The sequence below is a fragment of the Salvelinus namaycush genome, unplaced genomic scaffold, assembly GCF_016432855.1.
Source record: "Salvelinus namaycush isolate Seneca unplaced genomic scaffold, SaNama_1.0 Scaffold904, whole genome shotgun sequence".
In the NCBI taxonomy this organism is placed as follows: Eukaryota; Metazoa; Chordata; class Actinopteri; order Salmoniformes; family Salmonidae; genus Salvelinus; species Salvelinus namaycush.
The window spans coordinates 3,294-17,640 of NW_024061647.1; the positions used below are offsets into that span (position 1 = coordinate 3,294).

At 44.7% G+C, this 14,347-nt stretch overlaps 1 protein-coding gene across 1 annotated transcript in view; it reads left to right on the plus strand.

Moving 5' to 3' along the window:
* The first annotated feature begins 651 nt into the window (after positions 1 to 651).
* The window catches only part of LOC120043412 (carboxypeptidase Z-like), a 32,431-nt gene continuing 18,735 nt past the window's right edge, over positions 652 to 14,347 (plus strand). The window contains exons 1-8 of the mRNA XM_038987993.1: positions 652 to 700; positions 1,380 to 1,563; positions 3,154 to 3,301; positions 5,332 to 5,473; positions 6,142 to 6,215; positions 7,018 to 7,214; positions 8,331 to 8,492; positions 14,118 to 14,276. Of these exons, the coding sequence (XP_038843921.1) occupies positions 3,217 to 3,301; positions 5,332 to 5,473; positions 6,142 to 6,215; positions 7,018 to 7,214; positions 8,331 to 8,492; positions 14,118 to 14,276 (819 nt within the window). The 5' untranslated portion in view covers positions 652 to 700; positions 1,380 to 1,563; positions 3,154 to 3,216. The remainder of the gene's footprint in view (positions 701 to 1,379; positions 1,564 to 3,153; positions 3,302 to 5,331; positions 5,474 to 6,141; positions 6,216 to 7,017; positions 7,215 to 8,330; positions 8,493 to 14,117; positions 14,277 to 14,347) is intronic.

The window sequence follows — 14,347 nt, forward strand, 5'->3', positions numbered from 1 at the left end:
TACCCCTAACCCTCCTCTCTCCACAGTGTGTTCAGATATTAACCTGGGTTACTCCTCTTACCCCTAACCCTCCTCTCTCCACAGTGTGTTCAGAGATTAACCTGGGTTACTCCTCTTACCCCTAACCCTCCTCTCCTCTCTCCACAGTGTGTTCAGAGATTAACCTGGGTTACTCCTCTTACCCCTAACCCTCCTCTCTCCACAGTGTGTTCAGAGATTAACCTGGGTTACTCCTCTTACCCCTAACCCTCCTCTCTCCTCTCTCCACAGTGTGTTCAGAGATTAACCTGGGTTACTCCTCTTACCCCTAACCCTCCTCCCTCCACAGTGTGTTCAGAGATTAACCTGGGTTACTCCTCTTACCCATAACCCTCCTCCCTCCTCTCTCCACAGTGTGTTCAGAGATTAACCTGGGTTACTCCTCTTACCCTAACCCTCCTCTCTCCTCTCTCCACGGTGTGTTCAGAGATTAACCTGGGTTACTCCTCTTACCCCTAACCCTCCTCTCTCCACGGTGTGTTCAGAGATTAACCTGGGTTACTCCTCTTACCCATAACCCTCCTCTCTCCTCTCTCCACAGTGTGTTCAGAGATTAACCTGGGTTACTCCTCTTACCCCCAACCCTCCTCTCTCCTCTCTTCACAGCAGCAGTGTGTTCAGAGATTAACCTGGGTTACTGCAACGACCTGGACTACTCCAGGTGAGTCTTCAGTTTACACTCCCTTACTATAGAGAGTGCATCCCAAATGCCACACTATTCCCTATATAGTGTACTACTTTAGACCAGGGCCCTATGAAACCCTATTCCCTATATAGTGCACTACTTTAGACCAGAGCCCTATGGCACCCTATTCCCTATATAGTGCACTACTTTAGACCAGGGCCCTATGAAACACACTATTCCCTAATAGTGCACTACTTTAGACCAGGGCCCTATGAAACACACTATTCCCTAATAGTGCACTACTTTAGACCAGGGCCCTATGCCACACTATTCCCTATATAGTGCACTACTTTAGACCAGGGCCCTATGCCACACTATTCCCTTTATAGTGCACTACTTTAGACCAGGGCCCTATGCCACACTATTCCCTATATAGTGCACTACTTTTGACCAGGACCCATAGGGGGTTCCCTCCCTTACCCTAGGGTGAAGATATTTCCCACATGGAAATGGAAGAGAATCACTTTGTTTGAGAAAAAACATTACCAATATGTTCTCATCTACTTGACTGATTGATTCTCTGACTGATCGACAGACCGATTCACAGATTGATTGACTGACTGACTAATTGATCAAATAATTGATTGATTGATTGACCTACTGACAGATCGATAGATCAACCAATTGGTCAATTGCTCATCTCCTCTCTCCCCAGGACCATCTTCCCTAACATCCTAGGTCAGCAGTCTCGTCATGAGGTGGAGTCTGGAGCTGAGTACCTCCTCCTCTCTGTGATCCACGGTCTCCTCAACGGGGAGTGTTCCCCAGACATCCGTCTGTTGGGGTGCTCCGTCCTCGCCCCGCCCTGCCAAGACCTACCCAGGCCCGCACCAGTCAAGGTGTGTCCCAGCTAGCACATTTAGTTCCAGCCCCGCACCAGTCAAGGTGTGTCCCAGCTAGCACATTTAGTTCCATCCCAGCACCCGTCAAGGTGTGTCCCAGCTATCACATTTAGTTCCAGCCCCACACCAGTCAAGGTGTGTCCCAGCTAGCACATTTAGTTCCAGCCCCACACCAGTCAAGGTGTGTCCCAGCTATCACATTTAGTTCCATCCCAGCACCCGTCAAGGTGTGTCCCAGCTATCACATTTAGTTCCAGCCCGCACCCATCAAGGTGTGTCCCAGTTAGCACATTTAGTTCCATCCCAGCACCCGTCAAGGTGTGTCCCAGCTAGCACATTTAGTTCCAGCCCCGCACCAGTCAAGGTGTGTCCCAGCTATCACATTTAGTTCCAGCCCGCACCAGTCAAGGTGTGTCCCAGCTAGCACATTTAGTTCCAGCCCCGCACCAGTCAAGGTGTGTCCCAGCTAGCACATTTAGTTCCAGCCCCGCACCAGTCAAGGTGTGTCCCAGCTATCACATTTAGTTCCAGCCCGCACCAGTCAAGGTGTGTCCCAGCTAGCACATTTAGTTCCAGCCCCGCACCAGTCAAGGTGTGTCCCAGCTAGCACATTTAGTTCCATCCCAGCACCAGTCAAGGTGTGTCCCAGCTAGCACATTTAGTTCCAGCCCCGCACCAGTCAAGGTGTGTCCCAGCTAGCACATTTAGTTCCAGCCCGCACCAGTCAAGGTGTGTCCCAGCTATCACATTTAGTTCCAGCCCACACCAGTCAAGGTGTGTCCCAGCTAGCACATCTAGTTCCAGCCCCGCACCAGTCAAGGTGTGTCCCAGCTAGCACATTTAGTTCCAGCCCCGCACCAGTCAAGGTGTGTCCCAGCTAGCACATTTAGTTCCAGCCCCGCACCAGTCAAGGTGTGTCCCAGCTAGCACATTTAGTTCCAGCCCCACACCAGTCAAGGTGTGTCCCAGCTATCACATTTAGTTCCAGCCCGCACCCATCAAGGTGTGTCCCAGTTAGCACATTTAGTTCCAGCCCCACACCAGTCAAGGTGTGTCCCAGCTAGCACATTTAGTTCCAGCCCCGCACCAGTCAAGGTGTGTCCCAGCTATCACATTTAGTTCCATCCCAGCACCCATCAAGGTGTGTCCCAGTTAGCACATTTAGTTCCAGCCCCGCACCAGTCAAGGTGTGTCCCAGTTAGCACATTTAGTTCCATCCCAGCACCCGTCAAGGTGTGTCCCAGCTAGCACATTTAGTTCCATCCCAGCACCCGTCAAGGTGTGTCCCAGCTAGCACATTTAGTTCCAGCCCCACACCAGTCAAGGTGTGTCCCAGCTATCACATTTAGTTCCAGCCCCACACCAGTCAAGGTGTGTTCCAGCTAGCACATTTAGTTCCAGCCCGCACCAGTCAAGGTGTGTCCCAGCTAGCACATTTAGTTCCAGCCCCGCACCAGTCAAGGTGTGTGTGCTGGAGGGGTTGGATACAGGATGGGTGTCCATCTCATATTGATTAATATAGTATTCTTCTTCTCCTCATATTCCCCCTTCTTCTTCTTCTTCCCCCTTCTTCTTCTTCTTCTAAAGTCGTGCCGCAGTGCATGTGAGGCGGTGAGGAAGGGGTGTGGCCACGCGTTCGAGGGCATCGACATGGCGTGGCCTTACTTCCTAGACTGTGACCGATTCTTCGCCAGCGAACAGGAAGGCTGTCACGACCCGTTGGCCCCGTTAAGAGGTAGCCCTACCGGAATTGTACATGTAAAAAAAAAAAAACATGTTGAATATACAATAATTACGCAATAAGAGATTTTACTGTACTGTAACACAAATTGAATCTTAAAAACCTCTTTGGGATGTCCCACCTGTCCAACATCCGGTGAAATTGCAGAGCGCAAAATTCAAAATACAAAATTCGTAATATTAAACATTCATGAAAATACAAGTGTCTTACATCGTTTAAAAGCTTAACCTCTTGTTTATCCAGCCGCTTTGTCAGATTTCAAAAAGGCTTTACGGCGAAAGCCTACTATGCAATTATCTGAGGACAGCGCCCCGCGTACAAAAGCATTACAAACATTTTCCAAACAAGCAGAGGCATCACGAAAGTCAAAAATAGCGATAAAATAAATTACTTACCTTTGAAGATCTTCCTCTTTTTGCAATCACAAGGGTCCCAGCTACATAACAAACGGTCCTTTTGTTCGATAAAGTCCTTTATATCCCAAAAAAGTCAGTTTAGTTGGCGCGCTTGACTTAGTAATCCACCGGTTTCCCTCGTTCAAAATGCATACAAATGAATCCCGAAACTTCGTCCAAACAAGTCAAACAAAGTTTCTAATAAATCCTCAGGTCCCCTAATACGTAAATAAATGATACAATTTAAGACAGAGAATAGTATGTTCATTACCGGAGATAAATAACGAAGTGCGCACCCTCACCGGCGTGCGCCACAACACTACAGCCAAAATGGGAGCCACCTAGAAAAACTACAAATTCTAGCTAATTTTTCAAAAAACAAGCCCGAATCTCTTTCTAAAGACTGTTGACATCTACTGGAAGCCCTAGGAACTGCAATGTGGGAGGTATTCCATTGATTTTCCCATAGACAGGCATTTTAAATGGTGTCATCTCCCCCCCAAAAAAATTCTGGATGGATTCTCCTCAGGTTTTCGCCTGCTATATCAGCTCTGTTATACTCACAGATATTATTTTGACAGTTTCTGAAACTTTAGAGTGTTATATCCAATACTACCAATTATATGCATATCCTAGCTTCTGGGCCTGAGTAACAGGCAGTTTACTAATGGTACCTCATTCATCCAAACTTCTGAATACTGACCCCGATCCCTAAGAAGTTTTAACATGCATTCTACCCTGTCTTACAAAATAAGAGTTTTTACTGTACTGTAACACAAATAGAATTTTAACATGTTAAACATACATTCTACCTTGTCTTAGCATTCACAAATACCTAAAAAGCTGGTTAGGACGGAGTGCATTTTTAGTTCCTAAATACATTACAAATGTATTTGAAAGAGCTTATCAAGTAATTTAACATGACATGGATGAAACATCAGAATAATCGTAATGTGTGTCCGCCCCTTTTAAAAAATGTTTTAGCCTAAAATGACCTACCCAAATCTAACTGCCTGCAACTCAGGCCTGAAGCAAGGATATGCATATTCTTGGTATCATTTGAAAGGAAACACTTTCAAGTTTGTGGGAATGTGAAAAGAATGTAGGAGAATACAACACAATAGATCTGGTAAAAGACAATACAAAGAAAAAAACAACTGTTCTTCTGTACCATCATCTTTGAAATGCAAGAGAAAGGCCATAGTGTATTAGTCCAGCCCAGCTGCAATTTAGATTTTGGCCACTAGATGGCAGCAGTGTATGTGCAAAGTTTTAGACTGATCCAATGAACATTGCATTTCTGTTCAAGATGTTGTACCTAATTTGTTTATTAATAACTTTTCATGTTCAAAACTGTGCACTCTCCTCAAACAATAGCATGGTATTATTTCACTGTAATAGCTACTGTAAATTGGACAGTGCAGATAGATTAACAAGGATTTAAGCTTTCTGCCAAGATCAGATATGTCTATGTCCTGGGAAATGTACTTGTTACTAATCGCATTAGCCTATGTTAGCTCAACCCTCCCGTGGATGGGACACCGATCCCGATGGGGGTGTTTCAGAAAACCAACTATGATCAATTCAGCTAATCTCCCACGCCCTCCTCCTTCGCCCTCTCCCTCTCAGCCAGACAGGAAGTGGCTTTCTCCAACCTGTCTCCAGACGAACCCTCCACCATCATTCAGTTCACGTACCACTCCAACGCCCAGATGTACAACGTTCTGAAGAGGACTGCTGCCAAGTGCTCTCACATCTCCCGCACCTACAGGTACTGGCTGTGTTCACATCTCCCGCACCTACAGGTACTGGCTGTGTTCACGTCTCCCGCACCTACAGGTACTGGCTGAGTTCACATCTCCCACACCTACAGGTACTGGCTGAGTTCACATCTCCCGCACCTACAGGTACTGGCTGAGTTCACATCTCCCACACCTACAGGTACTGGCTGAGTTCACATCTCCCACACCTACAGGTACTGGCTGAGTTCACATCTCCCACACCTACAGGTACTGGCTGAGTTCACATCTCCCACACCTACAGGTACTGGCTGAGTTCACATCTCCCACACCTACAGGTACTGGCTGAGTTCACGTCTCCCGCACCTACAGGTACTGGCTGAGTTCACATCTCCCACACCTACAGGTACTGGCTGAGTTCACATCTCCCACACCTACAGGTACTGGCTGAGTTCACATCTCCCACACCTACAGGTACTGGCTGTGTTCACATCTCCCACACCTACAGGTACTGGCTGTGTTCACGTCTCCCACACCTACAGGTACTGGCTGTGTTCACGTCTCCCACACCTACAGGTACTGGCTGTGTTCACATCTCCCGCACCTACAGGTACTGGCTGTGTTCTGCGGCTGTTTACTTTGACAGGAAATATCCCCTCAGGGATGAATAAACTACTGCTCTGTGTATCTATATCTACAGTATCGGACGCAGCACAGAGGGGAAAGACCTCCTGGCCATAGAGTTCACAGACAACCCCGGAGGGCACGAACTATGTGAGTGTGTAATGATTTCTGGGGTTTGAAATGCACAGCAATGAGGCAAGTCAGCTAGGGAGCCCATTGGTACAGGGCTAGTTGAGTATCTCCTGTGTCTTAAAGCCTATTGGTACAGGGCAAGTTGAGGATCTCCTGTGTCTTAAAGCCTATTGGTACAGGGCAAGTTGAGGATCTCCTGTGTCTTAAAGCCTATTGGTACAGGGCAAGTTGAGGATCTCCTGTGTCTTAAAGCCTATTGGTACAGGGCTAGTTGAGTATCCCCTGTGTCTTAAAGCCTATTGGTACAGGGCTAGTTGAGTATCTCCTGTGTCTTAGAGCCTATTGGTACAGGGCTAGTTGAGGATCTCCTGTGTCTTAAAGCCTATTGGTACAGGGCTAGTTGAGGATCTCCTGTGTCTTAAAGCCTATTGGTACAGGGCTAGTTGAGGATCTCCTGTATCTTAAAGCCTATTGGTACAGGGCTAGTTGAGTATCCCCTGTGTCTTAAAGCCTATTGGTACAGGGCTAGTTGAGGATCTCCTGTATCTTAAAGCCTATTGGTACAGGGCTAGTTGAGTATCCCCTGTGTCTTAAAGCCTATTGGTACAGGGCTAGTTGAGGATCTCCTGTGTCTTAAAGCCTATTGGTACAGGGCAAGTTGAGGATCTCCTGTGTCTTAAAGCCTATTGGTACAGGGCAAGTTGAGGATCTCCTGTGTCTTAAAGTCTTCTAACATGAACTTTAACAGGTTTTGTCTTGAGCAATTCCTTTCCTGTGTCTCTCACCCCTCCCCTCCTCCCCCGTCTCTCCCCCTCCTCAGTGGAACCGGAGATCAAGTTGGTTGGCAACATGCATGGCAACGAGGTCCTGGGTCGTCAGTTGCTGCTCTACCTGGCCCAGTACCTGTGTTCCGAGTATCTCCTTGGCAACCAGCGTATCCAGACGCTCGTAAACACCACACGCATCCACATCCTGGCGTCCATGAACCCCGACGGTTACGAGCTGGCGGCCGCCGAGGTAGAGGATAGCAACGACCCGGAACAACAACCACACTACAACCAGGAAGTAAATCACAAATAAATAAAAAAACGTCGAAGCCGGGTCCGACCAACCGCCGCGTAGAGATAGAAAGAGGCCACGCCTCCTATCTTCTCCATTATAGAGTCTGTGACAGCACTCTCTTTCTAAGCCTGCCCCTTTTCCAACTGCCTATCATCTACCTGAGCTCTCCTATTGGTTCAGCCCCTCCCACTACCAGAGAGACAAAGTGATAGTGTCCTTAACCAATCAGCAAGAGTAGTCGGTTAGACTGTTGTCATGGAAACGCAGTGCCATTTTTTTGTAACTGTGTTTAAGGTCGAAGAAATAACACTGCTAGAAATCTCAAAACGTTTTTTTTAAAATAAAAAATAATATATATATTTTTAATAGATAAAACGTCTAGTTGTTTTCCCCAACAGCTGGCAGTGGGAAGCTCTATTCTCTTCATCATCATGTTTTCAAACTACCGAGGGATTTCTGGGCTATCTTCTTCACAGAAACAGCATGTCATGTCCTGTCCAACTACTGGCAGGACTCCCGAGTGGCTAAGGCATTGCACCTCAGTGCTAGAGGTGTCACTACAGACACCCTGGTTTGAATCCAGGCTGTATCACAACCGGCCGTGATGGGGAGTCCCACCGGGCGGCGCACAATTGGCCCAGCGAGCGTCGTCCGGGTTTGGACGGTGTAGGCCGACATTTTAAATAAGAATTTGTTCTTAACTGACTTGTCTAGTTAAATAAAGGTTTTAATAAAATAAATGTTTACTGGACAGCATGTTCTCTCCAGACGGATTACATAGTCTGTCCCTAAGTTACTCCCTGTATAGGGAACGATCATGTGACTTGACTGGGAAAATCTTTGGGCCCTCTTCCGGGTCACATGGTCAACGAAACACTCCTGACGTCTTATATTCATCCTATCCAATCACATTCTTCTAACCGACATGACTTCCATTTCTTCCATTACCCATGATGCTTCACTCTTCACTTCTCCCCGTCATGCTCCTGCAGGGTCATGGGGTGTTGAACCATGTCTAGGGTCACGACCTTTACCCTCTGTGTGTGTTTCTACTTCTGTGTGTTTGCGTAGGGTCACGAGCTCAACGGTTGGACGGTGGGTCGCACCAACGCTCAGAACCTAGACTTGAACCGGAACTTTCCTGACCTTACGTCTATTCTCTACCGGAATCGCAGGATCAAACGGTTCCGCACCGACCACATCCCCATCCCAGACTCTTACTGGTTTGGTAAGGTATGTATCAACATCTCGCTACATTGGTGTCGGTAGTGGGATGGCGCCAGTGAGGCCATCGGAGAGGTGTGCACACATGAGTGATATAACTAGCTTCTCTATAGCAAGTCCCTCAGGTATAGGTACCTCTCCGATGGTATTGGAACTTAGCTTTCTGTTGATGTGGGAAAGTATAGGACATTCCTACTGTTTTGATAAGGTAAAGGACATTCCTACTGTTTTGGTAAGGTATAGGACATTCCTACTGTTTTGGTAATGTACAGGACATTCCTACTGTTTTGGTAAGGTACAGGGCATTCCTACTGTTTTGGTAAGGTACAGGGCATTCCTACTGTTTTGGTAAGGTATAGGACATTCCTACTGTTTTGGTAAGGTACAGGACATTCCTACTGTTTTGGTAAGGTACAGGACATTCCTACTGTTTTGGTAAGGTACAGGACATTCCTACTGTTTGGTAAGGTACAGGACATTCCTACTGTTTTGGTAAGGTATAGGACATTCCTACTGTTTTGGTAAGGTACAGGACATTCCTACTGTTTTGGTAAGGTACAGGACATTCCTACTGTTGTGGTAAGGTACAGGGCATTCCTACTGTTGTGGTAAGGTACAGGACATTCCTACTGTTTTGGTAAGGTATAAGACATTCCTACTGTTTTGGTAAGGTATAGGACATTCCTACTGTTTTGGTAAGGTACAGGACATTCCTACTGTTGTGGTAAGGTACAGGACATTCCTACTGTTTTGGTAAGGTATAGGACATTCCTACTGCTTTGGTAAGGTACAGGACATTCCTACTGTTTTGGTAAGGTATAGGACATTCCTACTGTTTTGGTAAGGTACAGGGCATTCCTACTGTTTTGGTAAGGTACAGGGCATTCCTACTGTTTTGGTAAGGTATAGGACATTCCTACTGTTTTGGTAAGGTACAGGACATTCCTACTGTTTTGGTAAGGTACAGGACATTCCTAATGTTTTGGTAAGGTACAGGACATTCCTACTGTTTTGGTAAGGTATAGGACATTCCTACTGTTTTGGTAAGGTATAGGACATTCCTACTGTTTTGGTAAGGTATAGGACATTCCTACTGTTTTGGTAAGGTATAGGACATTCCTACTGTTTTGGTAAGGTATAGGACATTCCTACTGTTGTGGTAAGGTACAGGACATTCCTACTGTTTTGGTAAGGTACAGGACATTCCTACTGTTTTGGTAAGGTATAGGACATTCCTACTGTTTTGGTAAGGTATAGGACATTCCTACTGTTTTGGTAAGGTATAGGACATTCCTACTGTTGTGGTAAGGTATAGGACATTCCTACTGTTGTGGTAAGGTATAGGACATTCCTACTGTTGTGGTAAGGTATAGGACATTCCTACTGTTGTGGTAAGGTACAGGGCATTCCTACTGTTTTGGTAAGGTACAGGACATTCCTACTGTTTTGGTAAGGTACAGGACATTCCTACTGTTTTGGTAAGGTATAGGACATTCCTACTGTTTTGGTAAGGTACAGGACATTCCTACTGTTTTGGTAAGGTATAGGACATTCCTACTGCTTTGGTAAGGTACAGGACATTCCTACTGTTTTGGTAAGGTATAGGACATTCCTACTGTTTTGGTAAGGTACAGGGCATTCCTACTGTTTTGGTAAGGTACAGGGCATTCCTACTGTTTTGGTAAGGTATAGGACATTCCTACTGTTTTGGTAAGGTACAGGACATTCCTACTGTTTTGGTAAGGTACAGGACATTCCTACTGTTTTGGTAAGGTACAGGACATTCCTACTGTTTTGGTAAGGTATAGGACATTCCTACTGTTTTGGTAAGGTATAGGACATTCCTACTGTTTTGGTAAGGTATAGGACATTCCTACTGTTTTGGTAAGGTATAGGACATTCCTACTGTTTTGGTAAGGTATAGGACATTCCTACTGTTGTGGTAAGGTACAGGACATTCCTACTGTTTTGGTAAGGTACAGGACATTCCTACTGTTTTGGTAAGGTATAGGACATTCCTACTGTTTTGGTAAGGTATAGGACATTCCTACTGTTTTGGTAAGGTATAGGACATTCCTACTGTTGTGGTAAGGTATAGGACATTCCTACTGTTGTGGTAAGGTATAGGACATTCCTACTGTTGTGGTAAGGTATAGGACATTCCTACTGTTGTGGTAAGGTACAGGGCATTCCTACTGTTTTGGTAAGGTACAGGACATTCCTACTGTTTTGGTAAGGTACAGGACATTCCTACTGTTTTGGTAAGGTATAGGACATTCCTACTGTTTTGGTAAGGTACAGGACATTCCTACTGTTTTGGTAAGGTATAGGACATTCCTACTGTTTTGGTAAGGTACAGGACATTCCTACTGTTTTGGTAAGGTACAGGACATTCCTACTGTTTTGGTAAGGTATAGGACATTCCTACTGTTTTGGTAAGGTATAGGACATTCCTACTGTTTTGGTAAGGTATAGGACATTCCTACTGTTGTGGTAAGGTATAGGACATTCCTACTGTTGTGGTAAGGTATAGGACATTCCTACTGTTGTGGTAAGGTATAGGATATTCCTACTGTTGTGGTAAGGTACAGGGCATTCCTACTGTTTTGGTAAGGTACAGGACATTCCTACTGTTTTGGTAAGGTACAGGACATTCCTACTGTTTTGGTAAGGTATAGGACATTCCTACTGTTTTGGTAAGGTACAGGACATTCCTACTGTTTTGGTAAGGTATAGGACATTCCTACTGTTTTGGTAAGGTACAGGACATTCCTACTGTTTTGGTAAGGTACAGGACATTCCTACTGTTTTGGTAAGGTATAGGACATTCCTACTGTTTTGGTAATGTACAGGACATTCCTACTGTTTTGATAAGGTACAGGACATTCCTACTGTTTTGGTAAGGTATAGGACATTCCTACTGTTGTGGTAAGGTACAGGACATTCCTACTGTTTTGATAAGGTATAGGACATTCCTACTGTTGTGGTAAGGTACAGGACATTCCTACTGTTTTGATAAGGTACAGGACATTCCTACTGTTTTGATAAGGTATAGGACATCCCTACTGTTTTGGTAATGTACAGGACATTCCTACTGTTTTGATAAGGTACAGGACATTCCTACTGTTTTGGTAAGGTACAGGACATTCCTACTGTTTTGGTAATGTACAGGACATTCCTACTGTTTTGATAAGGTACAGGACATTCCTACTGTTTTGGTAAGGTATAGGACATTCCTACTGTTTTGGTAATGTACAGGACATTCCTACTGTTTTGATAAGGTATAGGACATTCCTACTGTTTTGGTAAGGTACAGGACATTACTACTGTTTTGATAAGGTACAGGACATTCCTACTGTTTTGATAAGGTATAGGACATCCCTACTGTTTTGGTAATGTACAGGACATTCCTACTGTTTTGGTAAGGTACAGGACATTCCTACTGTTTTGGTAAGGTACAGGACATTCCTACTGTTTTGGTAAGGTATAGGACATTCCTACTGTTTTGGTAAGGTACAGGACATTCCTACTGTTTTGATAAGGTACAGGACATTCCTACTGTTTTGGTAAGGTACAGGACATTCCTACTGTTTTGGTAAGGTATAGGACATTCCTACTGTTTTGGTAAGGTACAGGACATTCCTACTGTTTTGATAAGGTACAGGACATTCCTACTGTTTTGGTAAGGTACAGGACATTCCTACTGTTTTGATAAGGTACAGGACATTCCTACTGTTTTGGTAAGGTATAGGACATTCCTACTGTTTTGGTAATGTACAGGACATTCCTACTGTTTTGGTAAGGTATAGGACATTCCTACTGTTTTGGTAAGGTACAGGACATTACTACTGTTTTGATAAGGTACAGGACATTCCTACTGTTTTGATAAGGTATAGGACATCCCTACTGTTTTGGTAATGTACAGGACATTCCTACTGTTTTGGTAAGGTACAGGACATTCCTACTGTTTTGGTAAGGTACAGGACATCCCTACTGTTTTGGTAATGTACAGGACATTCCTACTGTTTTGGTAAGGTACAGGACATTCCTACTGTTTTGGTAAGGTACAGGACATTCCTACTGTTTTGGTAAGGTATAGGACATTCCTACTGTTTTGGTAAGGTACAGGACATTCCTACTGTTTTGATAAGGTACAGGACATTCCTACTGTTTTGGTAAGGTACAGGACATTCCTACTGTTTTGGTAAGGTACAGGACATTCCTACTGTTTTGATAAGGTACAGGACATTCCTACTGTTTTGGTAAGGTATAGGACATTCCTACTGTTTTGGTAATGTACAGGACATTCCTACTGTTTTGGTAAGGTATAGGACATTCCTACTGTTTTGGTAAGGTACAGGACATTACTACTGTTTTGATAAGGTACAGGACATTCCTACTGTTTTGATAAGGTATAGGACATCCCTACTGTTTTGGTAATGTACAGGACATTCCTACTGTTTTGGTAAGGTACAGGACATTCCTACTGTTTTGGTAAGGTACAGGATATTCCTACTGTTTTGGTAAGGTATAGGACATTCCTACTGTTTTGGTAATGTACAGGACATTCCTACTGTTTTGATAAGGTATAGGACATTCCTACTGTTTTGGTAAGGTACAGGACATTCCTACTGTTTTGATAAGGTACAGGACATTCCTACTGTTTTGATAAGGTATAGGACATCCCTACTGTTTTGGTAATGTACAGGACATTCCTACTGTTTTGGTAAGGTACAGGACATTCCTACTGTTTTGGTAAGGTACAGGACATTCCTACTGTTTTGGTAAGGTACAGGACATTCCTACTGTTGTGGTAAGGTATAGGACATTCCTACTGTTTTGGTAAGGTATAGGACATTCCTACTGTTTTGGTAAGGTATAGGACATTCCTACTGTTTTGGTAAGGTACAGGACATTCCTACTGTTTTGGTAAGGTACAGGACATTCCTACTGTTTTGGTAAGGTACAGGACATTACTACTGTTGTGGTAAGGTACAGGGCATTCCTACTGTTTTGGTAATGTACAGGGCATTCCTACTGTTGTGGTAAGGTATAGGACATTCCTACTGTTTTGGTAAGGTATAGGACATTCCTACTGTTTTGGTAAGGTACAGGACATTCCTACTGTTTTGGTAAGGTACAGGACATTCCTACTGTTTTGGTGATGTACAGGACATTCCTACTGTTTTGGTAAGGTACAGGACATTCCTACTGTTGTGGTAAGGTATAGGACATTCCTACTGTTGTGGTAAGGTATAGGACATTCCTACTGTTTTGGTAAGGTACAGGACATTCCTACTGTTTTGGTAAGGTATAGGACATTCCTACTGTTTTGGTAAGGTATGTACTAGGGGTGTCCAGAGTATTTATACAAAACCAGTTTTTAAGGGTTATGTGTAATTTTCCTGATCTGATTAATGATGTAAGTATTTTGGTCCTGATCTGTGATGGGGAAAACACTCATCTCTCTCATGTCACTCAGACAGTGTGAGGTGATGATCCTCTGAATAACTGTTGTCTGCTGTCTATGAAGAAATAGACAGTTGATCCTGCTGCTTGAACAGGGCAAAACTCTCCTTTCCTCTCCGCTCTCATCTTCTCCTCTTTCCTTTCCTCTCTCCTTTCCTCTCTCAGGTAGCTTCAGAGACCTATGCAGTGATGAAATGGATCAGGACTGTGCCGTTTGTCCAGTCTGCTAGCCTCCATGGTGGAGAGCTGGTGATCTCTTATCCCTTTGACTTCTCCAGACACCTCCATGAAGAGAGGATGTTCTCCCCTACACCTGATGAACAGGTACCCTGTCCTGTCCTACACCTGACCAACAGATACCCTGTCCTGTCCTACACCTGACCAACAGGTATCCT